The 23,928-nt window shown below is 42.2% G+C and overlaps 1 protein-coding gene across 1 annotated transcript; it reads right to left on the minus strand.

Moving 5' to 3' along the window:
- Positions 1-2,796: 2,796 nt before the first annotated feature.
- On the minus strand, positions 2,797-22,366 carry gtpbp3 (GTP binding protein 3, mitochondrial). The gene is made up of 11 exons (XM_052073923.1): positions 22,071-22,366; positions 20,698-20,969; positions 20,130-20,216; positions 19,421-19,503; positions 17,709-17,828; positions 14,987-15,059; positions 13,934-14,077; positions 10,372-10,537; positions 6,155-6,285; positions 5,762-5,948; positions 2,797-3,827 (listed from the first exon to the last, which is right to left on the minus strand). The coding sequence occupies exons 1-11, from the start codon at positions 22,133-22,135 to the stop codon at positions 3,596-3,598; spliced, it is 1,560 nt and encodes a 519-aa protein (XP_051929883.1). The 5' UTR covers positions 22,136-22,366; the 3' UTR covers positions 2,797-3,595.
- Positions 22,367-23,928: the final 1,562 nt, after the last annotated feature.

Below are 23,928 nucleotides of genomic sequence, written 5' to 3' on the forward strand. Positions count from 1 at the left end.
GTTGGTGACACCTGGTCTAAATTGTCCCGTGGTGTGATTTGAATGTTTGTCTGCCCTGTGATTGTTTAGTAAAGTGTTCAATTGCCTAGAGTCAGCTGGGATAGGCTCCAGCACAAACTAGTGAGGATCAGCGGTATGAATAATGGATGGATAGATGACATTAAAAAATTTTTTTATTTTTTTTACTCAGGTGTGGGTCCATTTTTTTTCATTCATTTTCCAAACCGCTTTATCCCCACTAGGGTCACAGGGGGTGAGGGAGCCCATCCCAGCCGTCTTCGGGCAGTTGGCAGGGGACATTTTGAACCGGTTGCCAGCCAATCGCGGGGCACACAGAGACGAACAACCATCCGTACTCACACCTAGGGACAATTTAGAGTGTTCAATCAGCCTGCCATGCATGTTTTTGGAACGTGGGAGGAAACCGGAGCACTCGGAGAAAACCCACGCGGGCGCGGGGAGAACATGCAAACTCCACACAGGGAGGTCGGAGCTGCAATCGAACCCCGCACCTCTGGAATATGACGTCGACGTGATAACCACTGGACTACCGGGCCACCCGAGTGGGACGATATTTTGATGTCATTGTAACATTGTATTGTATGAATAAGTGATACAAAACGGTTTGTTCATCTGTCCATTCTATAAATTCAGATACTTCTAAGTTGTGTCATTTCCCCATCACGTAAAAACTCAACCAAAAAGGCCCCATTTGAAAATGTATAGCTTTTGATGCATTGGAAAGACAGCCCCACATTTATCTTAAAATGCCCCTTCCCCTCCCTTCTTGTGTCATAATTTATCAAGAAAAAGAAAAGGCTGAAAAAGTGGAGCGGGAAGAGGAAAGGTCTGAGCACGGAGACTGGCAAGAGAAAGACAAAAAGACACAGACAGGCACTTCTGTTGCCGTAAAAGGCGAGCAAATGTCGTCAGCGACCAACAAATGGGGAAGAAGGGTGACAAGTTCAACAAAGAAACATAAATATTTGATCAAGGCCAGATTGACAGGGGAACAAAAGCTGCGGCATTCAACGCCTCAACAATGTTCCTGCCTCACAGACTGGAGGAGACCTGCGTCACTCATGTCTGCATATTTTGGGTACATTTATTTGGAGCTTGATAGTGAGGCATTCACCTGCGGATCATTGTGGAACAAATCCCAGCCCAGATACTGCATATGGATGACTGGACAGTATATCGCTCCATTAATAATGGGACAATTTCCATTATTAATGGAGCGTCTGAGAGAACAGGCACACTTGACCTACGACAAGTATTGGAACAATAACGGAATTCTTAGGCTTTCGCCTACCCAGCATTATGGCTCTGAAAAATAAATGGATTGTAAGAATAGAATGGCTTTAATTGAAGAGGTTTCACAAAAATATGAGACCATCAAGGATTTCAAGCACAGAGCAGCTGCATTTCCAGGGACTCCAAAATTTGGTGCTAAAATATGTCACGTAAAATGTAGTCTTGAAAAGATTTTGTGTGAAAGTGTTATAGTGTACCGCTGATAACTATTACGCTAGTATGTAAAAGATAAACAGCAGGTTGATTGTTTCTTTGTTATAAAAATGCGTCTTCAGATTAAATCACATGGCACTGGAAGGTCTGTTCATGTTGTGCCACTCTTGTAAGGAACATGCATTTGTGGGATGAACAGCAGCCATGAGTATGTGGCTTGCGGCTGTGAAAATGTTGCCAAATCTCCGTCAATGCCAAACAGCTCATGTTGCCGTTGCTGCCAACTCTTGTTTGGTGGATTGGATGACTGCAGTTTGAAGAAACAAGACATATTGCAACTTTACCCGTGGAAGAACCACACTTGTGAGCCTGGTGCGTCCTCCCAAGTCCCTCATGCTGGTCACACACTGCGGTGGGATGCCATCCCATTCTTCAACAATCTTTTGTCGCAGGTCAGCCAACAGCGTTTGGTTGGAAAAAGCCAAGCTGATCTCACAAGTATTCACTAGGGTGGAATTCAGGACATTCCATCCTCTCCACTCCCGAATTCTGGAGGTAGTCTCTGATAAACTCCGCTCTGTGAGGGTGAGCGCTGTAATCTTGGAGGATAGAGACCAGTACCAGACTGTGGCGAGATGACATTGCCGTGAGCTGTAGAAGCCCATCTGCAACTTTCTCTGCATCTTCACTCCAATGATGAATTTCCAATGAGGGATATGCCACCTCAAATCATCACACTACCGACAACAAAACGTAAACTTTTGCTAGGGATGCACGGTAACTATCGGACCGATAATTATCGAACTGATATTGGTGGGGGGGAAAAATGACAGCACGTGTATCAGTCTGAGGGCAGACAAAATTTGACAGATATCGAAAGCCGCTTCAGACACACTAATGTTGGTTTGGTTACTGTCACTTTAAGATTGGCAAGCATCTGCTTCATGAAATAGAAGGTAATATGGACTACAGAAATTACGACTGCTGGTTTAGACAATTTTAATGTAAACAATGGCTCGTAATGACTACTCAATGATAAAAATAGTTTTCGATTAATTTGATCATCAATTAGTTGTCGATTAACAGATTATGACAGTTATACACCCAACAAAGAAAAAATAGTAACCAGTTTGTACTTCCAAATCTCATTTCCGGCCAACACGTGATGGCAACACAGTGCAGTGTTTTTGAAGTTGGGATGTTTAATTAAAAAAAAAAAAAATACACACAAGGGTCCAGGAGCATCATCCTCGCAAATAGAAAAAAAGAATTGCAGAAACAAAAACATTTCAAGATGACAGAGGCAGAAAGACCAAGATGACTTCAAGATTCATGGCTGCACAAGTATTTTAATTTTCGAAATAAATGGTCTTTTTTACTGTTCTGATATTTTCATCCCGTGACGGAATCAAAATTAAATAAAATAATTAAAGGCATATCCAGTGGATAGGAACCAGGCTGCCTTACCGAATAGCAAAAATCTGTGAATTGATGCCCGTTATTTATAACTGAAATGAGAATGTTTTTTCTTTTTTGTTTTCTTTGTTGTTTTTTTTTGGTATATTTTTTGTAAGCCGCAAAGTTTTAGTCGAATCAAATGCCAGATCTTAACTGCAAAACAAAAACAAAGAATATGTGGATGCAGCTGAAACCTGAACTGTTACTCCAGGTCAGACTGTACATCCAAACATCCGTGCTGGGAGTTGTGACCTTGCAATTGTCAGATGCTGCCACTATTATGCTGCACCAAAAGTGGCTTGGTCGGACCCAGGGACCAATATACATTTATCAAAGACCCAACACAGTGTTTTTAAACTGAACTAAAGGCAGGCCAAACACTTGTACAAAGTGTACCGCACATGTGTGGGAGACATCATGTCAAATATTTCCACTCCACTTGGATTAAAAAAAACAAAAACAACAACAACATTTGAGTGTCTTGGGAACCAATTGGAGCCAAGAACCTGATGTGTTCTTTTTATGACACAAAGCGCGGCACAGTGCCAAGGTTTTATCCTCAACGATACTTTCCTTTGCCAGTACTGTGGGGCCACGCAAGAATGCAGCTGAGCTCTCGGTGCGGTTTCTTGTTATTATGACAGTATCATCATGGACATGGGCCGCCCAACTATTTGCCAATGCAAAAGTCTTTGAAAATAATATCCAGGATCTCCTCTGGTCCGACCTTTCCAGTGATCCGGCCCAGGCTGGTGAGAGCCAAGCGAATGCCCTCCGCTGCCAGAGCGAGGTCGAGGTCGCGGTATCGCTGGTACTGATCCAGGGCTGTGACACAATGCTGCAGGTGGGACCTGTGGCGTGCTTGAGTCAGGGTCGGGGCACCAGACAGAGGGTCGCCACACCTAGACGGGAAGTTTGATTTACTAAACTGGTGAAATATGGATTTTTAAAAAAGAATTCCTCTATTTATAGCATGAGGTTTCCATTGTTTTATTTTTCCTTTTCCTTACTTACGTATTTATCCCCTGCCGGGAGGAGGTTTAAATTGAAAGCACACACCTATACGCAAACAATAATCTCTGCTGCTGTAATAAACCGTGTGTCTCAATTAATCTGGCTAAACGCTGCCTTCATTCAAAGGTGACAATCCTTCCTTCAACCAATCAACAGACATTATATTGATCACAACCCATAAACACGCATTTGCAGTTAATGAAGTTTCTCGGTTTGAAGATGATCCAATTTTAAATCCTTTTGAGGCGACGAACAGCGTGCGGCACAAGTAGGCACACCCAGTTAGTGCTCGACTTGCTGTTTTTCCATTTGATTGTTTTATATTTATTTATTTTTTTTTAAGTTAAATATGTAAAGAGGAGGTGTATAACATCCCCGGAAGCACAAAGAGAGAAAAATGTTAAACAGTCGCAGAGCCCTAGTGTTTTGTGAAAGTGAAGGTGCCGTAGTAATGTGGCTCTTATTTTAAGCCTTAAAACAGTAACCGTTAGCTTAGCATAAACATCAGGAAGACAGGAAATTACAGTATCGGCCAAAAGCATTGCCTTGAAATTGTCCGCGCTTATCCACAATTTTGGTTTTCAAATTCTATGACAATTCTTTGCTCTTGTTTTCTTTTTTCTTCTCCAAGCTCAGTGTGGTACACAACACAAGCATTGAGTCACCTTTTAGCCATTTTAGCTGGCTGCAAGTGGGTTTCTAAATTGCGGTAGCATGGCATGCTGGCAATACAATTATTGCTTACAATTTTGATGAGGGTCCAATAGTTTTCTGCAGTCCACTTGTTGGAGTTCTGTTTGGAATTTAGGATTGAACGATTTTACGCAAAGATGTGATTGTTATTTCTGTTTTCTGTCAGATATTGCCATTTCAATTCAAGTCACAATTCTCTTCAAGTCAAGCGTCCTTCCAATTTTCATTCACTATGTACAGTAGCATTTATAAACATGACAGAGATTTCTGGAGTTTCGAAACTTTTCATTTCACATTGGCGTAGCGATTAGCTTTGGCCTCTCCATCTTGTCCTTGTCTTTTTTTTCTTGCTTGTTGACTCACTTGCTTGGCAACTCCCTTTTCGCCTTTCATGATAGCGAAACTTGTTTGAAGTGCATCTTATTTGCTACCACGGAGGCACAGATTTGTTACTTATAGGAGGGGATCTGCACCGCAGAAAAATAGTGTTTGGCTGCGCTAGCTAGAAAGCACAGTTCGTTAGTTGTTACAGATCATTTTGTATTCCCCGTGGTTTGCAAGCAGCCGGGAGTGCAGGGAGGATGGGTGACTGTGCGACAGAAACACCTTTTTTTTCCAAACAGCTCTGGCTCTTTGGTTTGCGTGGTCTGTCGAGGAGAAGCATGCCACTTCTGATTGTTGAGCTTAGGATTCTTGTTTCTGAATTATTATGATTAGTCAAGTTCGATTCGGGCTTCGGCCTTCCTGTGTGCAGTTTGCATGTTCTCTCCGTGCCCGCATGGGTTTTCTCCGGGTACTCTAGTTGGCTCCTACATTCCAAAAACATGCATGGCAGGTTAATGGGGCACTCTAAATTGTCCCTAGGTGTGAGCGTGAGTGCCGTTGTTTGTTTGTCTATGTGTGCCCTGCGATTGGGCTGGCAACCGATTCAGGGTGTCCCCCGCCTAGTGCCCAATGTCAGCTGGGATAGGCTCCAGCATGCCTGCGACCCTTGTGAGGATAAAGTGGATCAGAAAACGGATGGATGGATGATTACGAATCCGATTATTATTATTTTATTTAAAAGGAAGCAACTTAGCTAAAAATAAGACGAGGACAGAAGAAACTGTAGTAAATCTCAATGACTCACAAAGTTTTGACTCTGCTATGCAGTGTTGTGAGGAAGTCTTGAAGTCCCTCGCTCGTGTGACAGGACATCATACAGACAGGAGGAAGGCCAGAGATGCACCCCAAAATCAATTTCAGCATTTGTCGCTGCTCCTCAGGCAGCAAGTCCACCTTGTTCAAGACCAGAAGGAACCTGTCAGATGGTAATTCTGGAATAAAAGTAAGTAAATACATGTCATCATTATTTCTAAACCATATGATGCCATCATGTCTTGAACACGCCAATCTGGTCTCTCGGCAAGGCAATACAACTTTATTTATGTAATAATGAAAGGCATTTACAAACACAAAAATATATAACAAAAAACCAAAAACAAATAAATAAAATAAATAAAACTAGAATAATATTGAGTACCTGTATGTATTTGCTCCTGATTATGCAGGACACTATTGAGATGGTCTTGAAGAAAGTCTGAAGCTTGCTTGTTATCCGTGGATAGAAGAGAACAGTCCACGACCACCAGAGTCAAATCTGCTTGCTCAACTCTTGAGAAAAGAAATACATCAACAATTCAGCTGTTACTCGTCTGGAGCAGTGGCGGGTGCTGGTCTGTCAAGGTGGGGAAGCTCGATTTCGGCCGACATCATAAAATGTGTCCGTTTATTTATACGTGAATTCTACTCTCTGTTCCGTTTCAAGAAAATGATCTGTGACTCTGTCATACCAACAAGGCGCCTTTTCCAGGGTCTTAACTGTGGTGAAATGTAAGTCTGCGAACACAAGCAACTACAATAAAACACACCAGAAATAACACATTAATCGGTCGTAAGTTGTTTTCAACAAAGAGAGTGTCACCAAGATTATGAGAAGTCTCCAGTTCAACTCAGAACAGAATGAGAATTGAAAAATGCTCCCACGGATGCCAACATCAAAAGATCGGTGATTGGCTCATTTTGCTGTCAATCAACAAGAGATTCAGCCGAAGACAGACCATCCAATCATCATGCAGAAAAGCTGAGCGTCTGGGCCAGCCGATACGCTGAGCGTCCGATGGGCGGGACAAAAACAGCGTTTATCCAATGACTCGTCTCGTTTCAATGCATTGGGACAACCTACTCTGAACTCTCTAGACACCCAGTGTCCCTGCGGTCAAAGATCATCGTCCACACAGTTTAAAGCATAAGGGCCGTTCACACGGCACACATTTGCTCCGGCGCTGCAACGATATATTTTGTTGGGATATATTTTGCACCGCAGCAAATTGTGTGGAGCATTTACACATACAAAGCCGCTGAGCGTGGCAGCCCCGACACAGTGTTGGGGCTGCCCCACTTGCGTTCACACGGCAGTTTCTGCAGCGGAGCAAAACGACAGAAAACAAACGAGCTGTCGTGTTGGTTCTTTTTAAAACGTACTGTATATACACAACTCAAGCGACTACTGGACCGGCACGTCCTTCTCCTTCTCAGTCTCCGTGCCTTCTGCTCGAGAGTGACCGCCCAAGAAAACGTAAATGAACGATGACTTCAATGACACTCAGAAAAGCAAACACTAATGCGCCAAACAGAAAATCAAGAGAGGAAATCACAAAATAAATTCTATGGGGGGCGGGGGGTTGTGAACAAACAACAAAGGAACAAACAACTCCGACACAGTCCAGTCTCCTATAAAAGGAAAGATGTTACTAGCCAAGTCTTGTGTCGTTATGAAACAAACACATTACGGAAGTCCGACCGAGCACGAAAGCAACGCATTCTCGCCATACGTAAGGGCTGTTCACACGGCAAGATTTGGTCCGGTGCTGCGCCGGGGCTGCCTCAGTAGAGCGTTCACACGTGCAAATTAGCTCCGGCTTAGCCCCGGAAAAGAGCTTATACCGGACCAAATTTGACCCACCTCAGGGGTGTGTCAAATATTTACTCCGGGGCAAATGCTCGTTTGCGAAGCAGCACCGGTGTAAATTTGCACGCGTGAACGCAACTGGGTTAAATTTGCGCCAGAGCAAATGCTTGTGAAGAGTATGTATGGCGAGAATGTGTTGCTTTCGTGCTCTATCGGACTTCCGTAATGTGTTGATTCATAACGACACAAGACTTGGCTAGTAACATCTTTCCTTTTGTAGGAGACTGGACTGTCTCTGAGTTGTTTTTGTTCCTCTGAGTTGTTGCTCGGGAGCAAATTTGGACCGGTATAAGCTCTTTTCCGGGGCTACGCTGGAGCTAATTTGCACGTGTGAACGCTCTACTGGGGCAGCCCCGGCGCAGCACCGGACCAAATCTTGCCGTGTGAACAGCCCTATACAGTGAAGCTGCGGGAATTAATGAGAAGAAGTAAAAATCACTATATTTGTGATTTTTACTTATGTACAGTACAGCTCATTGTACAAAACTACAGCAGTTTTTATAGTGCTCTATAAATAAAGCTGAGTTGAGTTGAGCTGAGTTGAACTTCCTAAGATGAAATCAACTCATAAATCAACAGCCGATTTTTGGTGCGCAGGCCACAAAATGGTCAAGGGGGCAAATGCAGAACATCACAAGTAGTTGAATGTTTTTTTTTTTTGCTTGTTTGTTTCTCCAACTAACAAACAAACCCTTCAGCCAGTTGCTAAATGAGCAACAGATTGTACAGGAGACTATAATTGCAGCCATTTTGAACACAACAAAACTCAAGTTTGCTGCTGAAATGTTCCTATATTGTAGGAAACCTGGATTTTTAAACCTGACATCGGTTTCGGTTGCTCTAAAAAACATTTGGTACACTCTCAGCCCCGTAGAGATGAACATTTTTGTATTTAGGTTGCTATCAATAATTGCCTTAGGGTCATGTGGTTCATTCATTTTTCATTAGCATTTCACTGGGGGAAAAAAACAAAAACAAAACAACATAGGAGCAACATGTCAAGTTTCTTCTTTTAGCAATGGCCAGCATAAACTCTGGTGCACATCCATCCCAAGAGAAGAGCTAGCAGCAGCAGCGGATGCTTGTACTTGCTACCTCCTTCCTTTAGTGACCCGGGTCACAAGTGTCTGAACTGCTTCATGCACACAAAGTTCTCAATACAAGACAAACTGCACACCCTTCCTATACAGCAGCTCACCAGTTGAATAATTTGTTAAAAATGACACTAAACAGCATGTGACTAATACATTTGAATATGTGTCAGGCTGGCAGAAGAAAAAATAGCATCCCTCACTCGACAGAGGCCATAAACTATACACTAATGTTCTTAATGTCATGTGTGATTTATCAGCTAATAAGTCATCTTGTTTATGGTTTGAAATCTGCATTTTAACACAGTCTGTCTTTTTTTAGGAAGGAAATAGTAGAAAAGAAAGAAAAAGAGGGTTTTTGATTTGTTCCCGCCAAGCTGAGAATCCAGTTAGTGTTCATTTGTTAGTGTGAAGTGGTAACCTCAACACCAACTAAGCAACTAAGAGGATCATCCATTTGAATTGAAGCATTCTTTTTCGATGATGTTCGCAAAAATAGGATGTCAAAACGCCAAGATTTGCGCCTCTTGGAATGCAGACAACAACAGGGGTGTCAGACTCATTTCTGTCGCGGGCCTGATTTTAGTAAGAGTTTCCCTTGGAGATGGCTGAAACCATACAACGAAGTCAAGAATAACGGTTTATTCACCTATTTTTTTAAATGACTGTAATGAGGGGTTTGGTAACAAGAAAAAGCTTACAGTATCACTCTTATTTGTTACAAATAAGAATTTGAAATGTTGGTCAAGATTTTAGCAAGCATTGTGAAAGTTCACATCTTTGATCTGCTTTCACGGGCCACATAAAATGATGTGGTGAGCCAGATATGGCCCCCGCGCCTTGACTTTGACACCATGCATAACAATGTCTAATTTTATTTGACATAACAAAACATGTTTTTTTACCCTAATAATGATAATAATGAGGAAAATTATCATGGTGATAATGAAGATGATGATGATGATGATGATAATAATAGTTGCTGATGGTATAGTGGTCCACTCGCCTGACTTGTGTGCGGGCAGCGTGGGATTCGGTTCCCACTCAGTGACGGTGTGGATGTGGGTGTGAATGGTTGTTTGTCTGTATATGTGCCCTGTGACTGGCTGGCCACCAGTTCAGGGTATGGTCTGCCTTCTGCCCAAAGTCAGCTGGGAAAGGCTCCAGCAACTCCGCGACCCTGTTCAGGATAGGCGGTGTTGGAAATGGATAGATGATGATGATAACAATAACATAAAGTGTCAATAGTGTGTGAGTGTTCATGCCGCCATCTGTCTGCCTGTCTATCTAATGGCCTCTTAGTACAGGAGTGATGACGCGTTTAACAAATGATTTTTTTTTCTGGATAAACAGTGGAAGTGGCTGTCAGTAAACATCTCTCAATATGGAGGCGTTGTAAATCAAGGAATGGTACCTCTTCATTATACAACCTCCTGAGAGTGTTTATCCATGTATTTATATCCAGTGAGGAGCAATAAGACAAGTTCTGTTGGTTACACAGGCTTTACTATTGGGTGATGACTAATTTCTTCCTTCCTTTGTTTTTAGACACCTGGGGCATTGGTCACAGAGTGAATGCATGTCAGCGAATATGGACAAAAGACCATTATGTGAAGTGTAATGTCAACACTGTACTACCTTTCACGAGCTCGACGGACCCCCTCTCTCTCCACCAGGTCCCTACTGTCTCTGAGGCCGGCCGTGTCACTCAAGACAACAGGAAAGCCACCAATGTCCAGAGCCGTCTCCACTACATCTCTGGTGGTTCCGGCAATGGGGGACACAATTGCTGCAGGTCTCTGGCCTGGATTTGACAACATCAGAATAAAGCAAATGGGATTAAGAATGTGTCTAAAATAACTGACAGAGTTGGAACAGAGTGAAGCCCTCCAGACAGACACAGTTCTAAATTCATTCAATGAGAATGAAAAAATATTACAAAGGGAAAGTAATCGGACAGCCCCCACCCCATGCTTCCCAAGATATATATGTGCAGTCCATCCGTTCAACAGGCCAACAACATTCTAGACAATCCTTCTCACGTGCTGCACTCCCAATTCGAGTTCCTACACAGGAAGGAGGTACAGGACCCTTCTCTGCAAATTAAACCGATACAAAAACTCATTAATACCGCAGGCTATCAGCCGAATTAACAAACAACTAGAGGAAGGCAGACAGACAAGCAGGAGGACATGAGGGCAGTGTGGGGTGTGCACATGACTGTGATGTACCATCCATTGTGTGTAGAGTCCGGCACTGTATGTATGGTCCAATGAATTTGGTATAGCGAATGTGTATGTATTGTTCAATGCATGTAGCAGCAAGGAGGACATGTCCTCCGAGACAAGTTTCTCCTATGGGAGACCAAATAAAAACTCAAATCAAAAGCTTGCTATTAGTTTTTCAGTGTTTTTTTGTAACATGTGTTAAAAAGATTTAACATTTTTTAAAAAGCTAACACCTGAAAATTAAGGTGGATCAATTGTGCCATTTATGTAATAGTAAACACACACTCATTAAAATATAAAGATCACAATAAATAATAAAAAAATTACTGACACACCTTTCTTTCGATGGCAGCATTTATACTTTCTCAGCATGCCACATCTAATCGTATTTCATGTCTTTCATTTGGTCCTGAAAAAGCTTAAACTGTCTACAGACTCCTTGATTGGCTGGCAACTGATTCATGGTGTCCCCCGCCCACTGCCCGAAGACGGCTGGGATAGGCTCCAACACCCCCCGCGACCCTAGTGAGGATCAAGCGGTTCGGAAAATGGATGGATGGATGGATGTCTACAGACTTTGCTGCATGTGATTTTGTATACAGTGGTGCCTCGCGATATTGCGGTTCACTTTTCGCACACTCGCCATATTGCAGTTTTTTTTTCAAGAGCAATTTTTATTAATTAATTTAAAACAAAAATTGAAAAGCAGAGGCCAGCAGACTGAGTGTACCGTACTCCTTTTTTCTTCCCTAGATTTTTGAAACGGTCAAACGGGTTTTAACCAACAATAATAATATTACTAGTAATAGTACAGTAATAATAATTCTGTATACTTATTTTGCTTGCAAAGGTCGGAAGTTTGAGCATGTTTAAACAAGAGAGAAATGTGGGAAAATCTTAATGGTGATGTTGACAGCCTTAAAACATATAGTACAATTTTTTTAAAAAATCTACTTTGCGGATTTCACCTATCGCAGTTTACTTTTGGAACGTAACCTTCACGATAAAAGAGGGATCACTGTACCGTATAAATAATGTTTATATATGTGTGTGTATATATGTGTCTATATATGGCTACATAAAGTAAATACAGTATCTATATATATATATATATATATATATATATATATATATATATATATATTTTGCGCGTCGTCCCGCACGCGGTCTGTCCTTCCGTCTGTCCCTTATCAAAACGTACCTACTTCACCGCGCCGCTGCGCGCCGCCACTGCGCGCCGCCACTGCGCCGCTCAGGCAGTGGCTCACTACGATCGCGCGGGCATCTTAGCGAAAAAATGTTGTGTACCCACAAGCATTGCAATGAAATTGTTAGTTATTTAGTAGAGCTAAACATCTCTTTATTTTCGCGATAAGCAATGAAGATGAACAAAAAGTTGAACCAAGCAACAACACTTTTGTGGGCCGAAGGCCCACCTTACCAGCCTTCCGCAGGAACTAGCTGATGAGGGGCCGGAGGGCGGCGAACTAGCTAGTGTATATATATATATATATATATATATATATATATATATATATATACATACACATAACATGCATTACACATACTGTATGAACGTACGTGTGCATGCAAGGCACGCACACAAAAACACACTTGAGTTATTATGCCAATAGGAAATTGTGGGGAGACTATACGAGTTTCCTCTGACGAAAGTCTATGTAATGTGAAGGATACAATATGCCAAACAAATGCATCCGTAGTCTATAAACAAAACCTGTTTGATTCGCTTGACGCAACATGGGAAATGACAAGACCACACAAGCCTGGAAAAGAGTAAACTCTATACGGTTTATAAACTCTCTCTCTCTTTCTCTCACACACACACACACACACACACACACACACACACACACACACACACACACACACACACACACACACACACACACACACACACACACACATGCGCACATTTTGACACTCAAAATAACAAATATCCTGTATATTAGTTTTTTCTATTAATATTGTTGTATTTTACGTACAATATACAGTGGTGCCGATTAGGTAGATCCTGATCTACCGGTAGATCTAAGACAGGTCCCAAGTAGATCCGAGGAGTGTCGAGAAGAAAAAAAACAAACAACCATTTGTGTGTCTTTGTACATGTTAGTAATATATTTTTTGTGTTAATATACACTGCACCCTAGTCATCTTATTAGTCTCATTTTCACTATTTTTTAAAAATAAAATAAAGCAGGTAAATCTTAAATTTACGGTGGCGCGTGATTACCTCACCGGAAGTTGTTAGCGCTCAGCAGTTTGCAATTGCAGCTTGTGATCAGAGCTGTTGCGCTCTATCTTTTATCGTCATGATTCTCATTCAGAGTTTGCATCTTGTAGAATTCACAGAGGGCACGAGCAAAGAATAGGAATCTAGGAGGGCCCAGGGAAGCACTTTAAAATGGTACGTGTGAGCTACGATAGTTAACAGGCTGAAAAAGTGCGTGGCATGCCTCTGTTTCAGGCCATTTCTCATCATGGCGTGTGTGTGTGTGTGTGTGTGTGTGTTTGTGCGCATGTGTGCCGGTAAGGCTAGATCCCGGGAGGTTAGTTGATCGAAAAGTAGATCTTCGATCCAAAAAGTTTGGGCATATAGATCATGACTTTAAGAATTTTATTACACTATTTCTACTAGTGTAACAATGACTAAGAGGAATTTGTTCCTAACTGGGCTTGGAAGGGCCCCATGTTTGAGTCCCCCACCCAGCCAAGGGATCAGAGTAGAGATATGGCATCTACTGTATTTCCCCAACTGCTTCCAAGGCACTGCAAAGCTGACCACCTGTGTGACACTAATATTGTGTTTGCTATGTTCACTACTGTTATGAATGAGGTAAATGCATACTTTCTCTGCAAATAATACGGCAGCCAAGAGACTAATCGTAGTGTTGTGTAAGTGCACGGTATTTAATATTGAATCGTAGTCCCCTCATGGACGATCTTCCACTTACAGAGCGTGTTGAGGAGGCTGCTTTTCCCTGCATTTGTGGCTCCCGCGATGACCACCTGCACGCCACTGCGTAGCCGCTCACCCCTCCTCTCATCCCTTAGGTGTCGCACAATCTCGGCTTGCAGATCACGCACGATTGCATCCACTGGAAACACAGGAACGGGACATGGCGTCGGCCACGTGCTCAACTTCACCTTGAATTTCTGTGGTTTGAAGGAAAGACTTCCGCTGTCTGACGCTACTTGTCTAGACAACAACTGGGTCAAGGTCTGTCTTTTTTTCAAAGATGCCTAAAAGTTCAAATGCATAAATAAAGCACTTTCAACGTTCAAGATTCTGCACATGACTGCCAAATCAAAAACATGACTTTAACCTAAAACCCGTGAAACAGTGATATACTTTATGTACAGTACACATTGTCCACATCCTTCAGGGAATATTAGCAAGTGGCAGTGGAAGGACAATGTGCCAGCCGGGCTTGCTATTTTTAAGCAGGAGTCTATTAATATTTGCACCTCTGAGGCATGAGCTCACATTCCGTACCACCAAAACAAACAACAGTTCCCAGGCTATATTGTGTTGAAACTTCACAACTTCTGAGGGCTCAAAAAAGTTCTGACGATGCCAGACAACAGGCGACAGACTCTTGGGAGGCATTCCTCACACGCACAGACACGCACGCACGCACGCACGCACGGGAAACCAGTCTCGAGAGTGAGAAATGGTAACGCTGACAGCCGCTGAACACAGTGGCAGTTTGGCTTTGAAGGCAAGACAAATGTCCCACTGTCCCACTGCTCTTTCTCTTCACGCTTCCTAAAAGGAAACAGTTTTTTTGAACAGTTTGATGTCTATGGCTTCTCCCTACGGTAGAGCAAAAGCACACGATGGCCAGTTAATTATCCAAACAGGAAAGCCAGGCTGACATCTCTCTCCTTTGAGAATAAGAAGAGCAAGCACTCACACCCCTGCACCTTCCTCTAAAAGTGTGGGGAGGACTGTCCTCTTTTTTGTTTGTTTGTTTTGTTTTGACGGGATAACTGCATTTACATACCTTGAGTTAAGACTCCGTCCTCAATAAGCTCATCTTCACTGAAGTCTATGAAGGCCTCCGCATGGGCAAGACACTGAGACAGAAGAGGAGACAATCGTCACGAAATATCTGTTCAAGCCTCCCACCTTACAGGAGAGCGTCAACATGGTCAAGCCCGTCTTGAATCATTCAGTGAATCGAAACAAACGCCTGCAATTACGTTGAGACATTTACAATGCGAATAAAAGTCCTTTTCAACCTAGGTGTCATCCTCTTTATTGTGGCCTGCTGGTGGCTATTCTGTCCAATCATGACACAATATTCAATTGAATCCATTAGAAAGTCCAAATAGTACATGTTCAAAGTCATGCAATGTAGTGTTTTTTTGTCTTCATTGAGCGACCATCCGGATTTTATCAGCCCAAAGTTCAAACGCCAGCATCTGTGATGGTAGGGGGCTGTGTTAGTATTCATGCCATGGTTAACTCAAACATCCATGAAGGCGCCATTAATTCTGAAAAGTGCATACAAGTTTGGGAGCAACATAACATCCTCTCTCTCCTGTGGTTGAGAGGAAAGAAAGTTCATCTGTGCTGTATGCTGTATGTTGCACATAGTGCCCGTTATTTGACAATACATTTGACTTGAACTTGAAGATACCATCCGAGCGATCTCATTTACAGGGATGTCTCTGCTCATTTCGTCAAGTCATATTTGGCATGTGTTACAAAGGTGTGCCTTCATCATGAAAGACTCTCTCATTGAAAATCCGTGGCCCATTAGGAAGCGCGATAGTACGATAACAGAGACTCTGGACTGCAAAGCAACTTAGGTTGCAGTATTAATCAATCCCAAATGGGGAAAAAAAGATTCCACTTACAAAGCTTCATTTAGTGTCCTCAGTTCCCAAATGCTTGTTGAGTGAAACGTGATGTAAAACAGAGTTGAACATGCCCTCCGTTCCAGCTTGTTTGGAACATGTTGCAGGCATCATAAATGAATAGATAAATATGGTGGTCGACTGGTTGCACGTCCACCTCACAATGCAAAGGTGTAGGGTTTGTTTCCAGCTTCCGGCCTTCCTTTGTGGAGGTTTGCATGTTTTATCATGGAAAACAAAATCTAATGCTGAACAGATTCCAAGGTGTTTTGGAAACTGAATCCAGCTCAAGGAAAGCCTCTGCACTTCCAGCACACCACAAATCAGTATCATGATTGACATTGCGGAGCACATGCAATTAATTGTAGTATAGCTGAAAAACAGGAAGCCTCAGACTCCCATACTCAAGTCTATTACACACGTGCGTTAACGCATTAAAAAAAAAACATTGTTTTTTTAAAATAGTTTCACCCTAAACGTCACAAAAAGGTACTTATTAAATTATCTCACATTCCCAAAGGTCAGAACCTAAGATGTTATTACGAAACCTCAAGAAAAACATCTGCAACCGTTGCTCGAAACTAGTGCAACGTGGGAGCGTTTGGCTGATGTCCGTAAAGTTCCTCCGCATGGATAGAGTGGCTTCAGAGAACTATACAGTCACATGATGTCAAAAGACAACGTTGTGTTTCTCAGATGGAGTTACGAACCAGCCAAACATCTGTCAGCACTGTCCATCAGCACTGGTGGACAAACTGTATGCTCTCCAGCCCAATGAAGGCGGACACACACAAAGGCGCACAGATTCTTTCACATCACTGAGAAGTACACGTTCTATCGATCAAATCTCTTTCAGGATATTCAATTAGGTTAAACTGCTTATTATCACAAATATGTAAAGACTTCCAATAAAAGGTGAAAAAATATATATACATTTTTTAAGTCTGCAAAAACTCCGCAAACGGTCCGCGAGAAGCTGCAAAACAACAGCGAGTCACATAGAGCAACATATGCAGTGCTGTACTCCATGTATATGAATTTTTTGGAAAAAATGAATTTGTTTGAAAAAATCAGCGATGCACTGAAGCCGCGATAAACGAACCGTGAAATAGCGAGGGATCACTGTAATTGGTCAATCGCGAGATACCAACTCACTGCATTTAGGCATGGCCAAGATTACTTGTGGAGGTTTTAACTTCAGCATCACAACGGGAAAGAAATGTGATTTAAGATACTTGTTATGTAGAGACAGAGTTGACCCGGCCACCCCCATCCCAGTTTCCAGCTTTCTTCTAGCTTTTCTTTGTCATTCTTTGGTCAAAACTCAGAAAGTGCAAGCAGCAGACACACCACCAAACACAAATACAGTGTCTGCGGTGTGTGCGCAATGTACTGTAAATTACATCATAATTTAGAAATTCACATATTTTTGGAAATAGGCAACTAATAAAATATTCACTTGGTTGTTCAGAATTTCAAACTTGATGGGTGGGAAACCAACTCAGAAACTTTTTTTGTTTTTGCAATTAAAAATGTCAATTTCCAAAAGTCCATTTTACCTGAACTTATCACCAGAAAGTTTTTTGGGGGAATAAAATGATGGAACTTAAAACCAGTCATCTTCAGAGTTTACACATGATGTCAGAAAGGAAAAAAATATATCCATGTGAGCAGCAGCTCATTGTGTAGAACTATATCCTGGTGATAGCAGAGGTCAAAAGGAGAATGAGCAGAATGGTTTGAGGAGATATGCAGTTAACTAACTTAAGTCACACCTGAGGAAGCTGTCTGACATAAAATGTCTCCTTTGTTGCTACAACGTTGCAGATAAGAGATTAAAGGAGGTGAGTAAATCAAACGCACCCGTTTCAGGCTTTGACTCCAGTCCTGATAGAGTTGGCCAAGTTCTCCTGACATTTGCCTTAGTGCCTGTCTCCTCTGGGCCTCAGTCTCGGCGTGAATCAGATCCCCGAGCCCCTCCACCTTCAAGAGGCATCACAACGGTGAAGCAGTAGTATAGACTTCATCCACACTGTCTGTCAGGCACAATCTTTGTCGACATCAATGCTTACCGTAGACATTGTACGGTACATGACTGAATGTTTCTAAGGCCTCGCATGTTGCTCTTCATTTGTATTTTGCGAAAGGAAAAATTTTAATTTCATTTCTGTGATGGAAAGGCTTTAGACAATGAGTATTGTAAAATTTGAAAAGGAATACGACAAACAAAAGAGTCATGTGGTCAATAAATACCGTACCAAAGGAGCATGTCATGCAACAGAAAATCCATCAAAGACAGCACCAATTCTGTTTTTACAGCAGCTAAGAAGACCCAAAAAGAAAAAATAACACCACCACCACCACCACAATTCTGGGATGATGAGCTAAATGCATTGCCTCATGTATAAAGCCCCTCCAAAGTAAATTTAGAGATGTATTGCCAAATACATAATACATGTATGAAGATAATTGCCGGAAATGCATAAATCCTTAGCATTATGTGGTACTCACTTGTGGGGATATAGCATTGAAGTGTATTTCATCATTTCAGTTTTTCCTGATTTTTGGGCATGACTCAAACGGCGCCAATGATTCACTTGCGAGTCTGGTATGAGTTGCCCCTCCCCAAATATGAATGAACCTGAGCATCTTGTTCAAACCGCGACGGTTATCTGGAGTAATTGTAGTCTGCAGTTAGCTAGCTATCAATCCCGACCCTAGCTTCACTTTGGAGTGCCTCATCGTCAGCTGTGAATACGTGCATGAAATGCACACAAAGCTGGAAGAGCAAGGAGAGGGTCTTTTTTTTTTTAGTCCAAATTGAGAGCCGGCGTTGCCAAAAATTGGTCTTTGACTAACAGTTGAGAGTCGAGTGTGGTCGTGGTTTGAGTGCATTCAGCAGACATGCCCACAGCATTTGAGAGCGGGAAGAATAGATTGGTATTGCAAAATTCTGAAACTCATTTCATAAACGGAGTGATTTTTTTGGGGGGGTCAAACTTAGAACGGTAGTTATCACCACTCTTCTCTATGGTGTGTCACTTTACAGGGACTTTGCAGAAATTATGAAATGAAATATATGACATAGTGTATGAAAACACTAGGATGGATTTGTGTCCGATTTGGAATAAGCTCAATGGTCTTGATTGACTGTAAAATACAACTGAAAAAATGCTGAATTCGATCTACAGTAGGGGCGGCCCGGTAGTCCAGTGGTTAGCACGTCGGCTTCACAGTGCAGAGGTACCGGGTTTGATTCCAGCTCCGGCCTCCCTGTGTGGAGTTTGCATGTTCTCCCCGGGCCTGCGTGGGTTTTCTCTGGGTACTCCGGTTTCCTCCCACATTCCAAAAATATGCATGGCAGGCTGATTGAACACTCTAAATTGTCCCTAGGTGTGAGTGTGAGCGTGGATGGTTGTTCGTCTCTGTGTGCCCTGTGATTGGTTGGCAACCGATTCAGGGTGTACCCCGCCTACTGCCCGGAGACAGCTGGGATAGGCCCCAGCAACCCCCGCGACCCTAGTGAGGATCAAGCGGTTAGGAAGATGAATGAATGAATGAACGATCTACAGTACCTCTGTCAGGTCAAGTTTCCCTGCCTGAAAAGCTCTTCGTGTGAACTCCCCAGATTCAGCAGGCCTGATGCCAGGCACACTTCCTGAGAAATAAACACACAACACGGCATGCAAACACGATTTCAAAAAATGGATGCACTTTGCGCACAAAACGCGTATTCACGCACGCATGCATACACACACACACACACACACACACACACACACACACACACACACACACACACACACACATTTACAACAATTAAATACAGGTAAACATGTCAAGTAAGGTTTACGTGAAACTACTCTCCAAATAAGAGTTTGTTTTTAAAGTTTCCACAATTATTTAGAACTATTATCAAGGGAAAGGAAAACTATCTTACTAAAATTAAGGCCTTTAAATGCAATAAAATATTACACATTGCATGTTTTATAGTCTTATAAATTCATATCATTTGTTTAAAAAAGTTTGATATAAAAATATTTCGCCTCTTGCAGAAAGGATTGCAATGTTTTCTGGGTCTTCTGAGTGGGTACAGACCATCTTTCAAATTGATACAACGCTGCTCTCTAAAGGCACAAGGAAGCAAGTGCATCCACACAATTTCCTTTTTTCCTGGTCAGTTGCTTTTCTTGTCAAGCTTGAGGGTGCGCCATGACTGTACTGGCACGACATTGCTTCAGTTCATTCAAATTCTACAACACAAGGGTGAACATAGAAAGCTACCTAGAGCCTGAACGACAGCGGCAGTAACAGCAGGACCTCCGTGGATGTGGAACTCAACACTGTCCTCTCCTGTGAAACTGTGAGGAGCTGGCGACATAAAAAAGGACATAATAGTCAGAGACTACATATAAATGTCTGGTTTGTCAAAATATTTTGGCTACATGAGATAGCAATATTCATCCTTTTTCTTTGCCGCTTTTCCTCATCAGGGTCGCGGGTCAGGTAGCTGGAGCATAACTAACACAAGGCAAATATGGACAATTAACTTTACAATATATGCCTTCGTTTGGGATGAGAGAGGAAGCGCCTAGGTGTGAATGTGAGTGTTAATGGTTGTTAGTCTGTATGTGTCCTGTGATTAACTTGCTTCCAGTTCAAGATGTACTGTACTCTGCCTGTCACCCAGTTTAGGGTCCTATTACCCATGAACCTAAAGAGGCCAAGCACTATAGAAAATGAATGGACATAAAGTCCTACATCTCAGTGGATAAAAACATTTGTAAAAATGGAGAAATCACCCAAAGAGGAATCAAAATCAAATGTGTGAGTAATGTCACAATTTAAACACCTGGGAACCAGAGGACAAGGCCACGGTCCAGCACCTCTTTTGACTGAGGATGTGTGATGCTCCTTAACAATGCGCTGCGAGGAACAGGCAGGCTGCGTGTGAGGCCCGCCATACACCTTAGGGCTGTGGCGGATGAGGGGCCACTAATCCGTACCACGGCAACCCCACACTTGCCATGGCCTGATGATAATGCAAAGATAGTTTCAGCATCAATTAGTGCAGGAGGGTCTCCATCAAAGGAGCTCAGGTGCCTGAAGAGTGGAGTCCATCTGCTATAAAGAAAAATACATACATTGTAATATAGTTCCATAAGACAGATGAGAGACCAACCACAATTTAAAATATTATGTCAATAGATGTCTTAAAATTTGGGGAGGACTAAAGGGCTGGTAAACTGGACCTGTAACTGTATTTATTATTACTTTATTTTAATTCAAAGTTAAGCAATATAAATCAGTAAATAAATAAAGCACTGGTAAATGAATAATTCATACTTGTAATACTTCAATTTTATGTATTGCTTTTTAAAATATAAATGTACTAATGTTTCGTTAAAGACCGCACGGTGGAGGCTAGTTGGCATGTCCGCCTCACGGTGCAGAAGTGCAGGGTTCGATTCCGGCGCTGGCCTTCCTGTGTGGAGTACTCCCCGTGCCTGCGTGTGTTTTCTCCGGGTACTCCTGTTTCCATCCATCCATTTTCTAATCCGTTTATCCTCACGAGGGTTACGGCCGTACTGGAGCCTATTCCAGCTGTCTCCGGGCAGCAGGCAGGATACACCCTGAACTAGTTGCCAGCCAATCGCAGGGCACACATAGACAAACAACAATCTGCGCTAACATTCACAATTAAGGTGCTCAAGCTCCGGTCCTCTAGAGCTATTTTCCTGCTCTTTTTCCGCCTCTCCCTGCTGCAAAATACCTGATTCAAATGATCAGCTCATCAGCAAGCTCTGCAGAGGCCTTATAACGGCCCTGGTTTTGTCAATCAGGTGTGTTGCATCAGGAAGTGATGGAAAAAATGCAGGAAAGTGGCCCTCGAGGACTAGGGTTTGAGACCCCTGATTGAGACTCTAAATCAGTGGTCTCAAACTCTACTCTAAATTTTAGAGCGTTCCATTAACCTGCCATGCATGTTTTTGGAAAGTGGGAGGAGTACACGGAGAAAACCCACGCAAGCACGGGGAGAACATGCAAACTCCACACAGGAAGACCGGGGCCGGAATGGAATCCTGCAACTCTGCACTGCGAGGCGGACGTGCGTATCAGTCAATCACCGTACCGCCCATGTTATGAGGCGATAATATAAATTTCAGCTTCCTCCCGTAATAACAGTCAACAAAAGAAAAAGTTGGCGTATACTGTACTACAAACCTTTTCATGAAATGGACTGAAGCTGCCCTTACTCCATGATGGACAGACGATAGTAGCATCATCATTTTAAAAAATAACTAACACAAAACAGTTACTTTTCAATTCCCGTAGATTTTATTCCATGACATTCTTGCGTTTAGAAACTACGGGGGTACATTTCCTTTATAACAAGACATTTACGGAAAGTAAAACATTTTTAAATGTCACGTATTGAAATCACAAAAACTATTCTCATTTTGACGCGATGTTTTCATGAAGCACGGTGAGAGCTGCAGCTTCCGGGTCGATTATGTTTGGGCAATTCAAGTGGCAGGCCTGAAGTTTAATTCGTCAAACAACATGTCAATCAAAGTACGTTCCGCCTGCTTTCCGTCTTTAAATTCATTCCGTGCTGCTCGAGATTCTCGTTCGTGTTTCCGAAGTATAGTAATCAAAAATAAAATGTAGAAAAATACATTAAACAAACAACGACAATAAAAAAAATCTAAATTATGTAATTATTTATATTTCAATTTTATGAATCTATTTTTTTTTCATTTTTTTGGTGAATATGGCCATTACAATTGACATATTTACTTTTTTTAAAGCATATAGCAGCACAGATGCTCACCATTGTAACCAGCTATTTATGAAGGTTTTTGGGGGGTGTTTTCGTACTGGTCTTACTCCTCAGACACTATCAGGACAACAACGATATGCTCGTCTCGCAGGCGACATCAAGAACAGCAATGAAGACACAACAACAACAAAAAAGTTTTTTTTGTTTGTTACCAGGGGATGCCATACAGGATACTATTTGTGGGAGCAATTTAGGGTTCAGTGTCTTGCACAGGAACATGTTGATAACAGAAAGCTGAAGTGAGGATTCGAACAATTCAGTCAATGGATGATCTGCTCTCTGCCTGTCAAGACCACAATTTTTATGTTGCACCACTGGTAGTTGCAGACACTATCTTGCCAAGTGTTGTTACCAGCAACCAGCAGAGCAACAGCAACGTGGTGGACTTGCGGGTGGTTGTGCCTCAGTTGGTGGAGCATGTCATCCTGTCACAATGGGGTAACGTGTTTGAATCACAGCTCTGACTATCCGCTGTTGAAATGTTTCTGTGCAAGACATGGAAGCCTGAAGTTACTCCCAGTGGGCGTTGCAGTGTTCATGATTATTTATGAGACAAAATCAACGCTTGATTATTTTGGCTAACATCTCTTTACCCTCAACATTTGCTGTGAAATGGTATTGGTGTCTGCAGTCAATATGAAATGATGTGGTTGCCAAGCATAAAATACATATGTATGCAGATAGCTATATTGTAGCAGAACTATGTGATTCCTGATTTTATTCGTAAAAATCTCCTCTTAGAATAGCTTGAATAGAGACATTCATGCTTTCACTAGCAGCCAACAAAAGTATGCAATTGTGATGCTAAAGCCATAACGTTGCCTGTAATGGTTACAGCTAGTTCTTTGATTTGCACAATTGTCTATCACTGTTCTTGTTTCATGTTTGTATGAAAGTGCATTATGTTGGCTACGGGACCAGTGGCTCATCATGCCGTAAAGACAAACCACAATACACATGCCCATTGGTGAGTGGGCCATACAGCAGGGACTCTTGTCAGTTCAGCCTATCTGTCAGTTCAAAAAAGTGAAAGAGTATGGAAAACAGAATCTGCTCACAAGGCAAAAAAATCGGCAAAAAAAAAAAACAACAACAACAACACAAGCCATAAAGGTCAGAGCTTGCATGCATGGTTGCACTATAAAACACAGTATCCAGTTCATACATGGCCAAAGACACAGAAGCAATCTTCACACCGGATTGCAATAAATTATAGCTGCCCTTTGTTTGTAAAAAGGA

Source organism: Hippocampus zosterae, chromosome 8, assembly GCF_025434085.1.
Source record: "Hippocampus zosterae strain Florida chromosome 8, ASM2543408v3, whole genome shotgun sequence".
Taxonomy (NCBI): domain Eukaryota; kingdom Metazoa; phylum Chordata; class Actinopteri; order Syngnathiformes; family Syngnathidae; genus Hippocampus; species Hippocampus zosterae.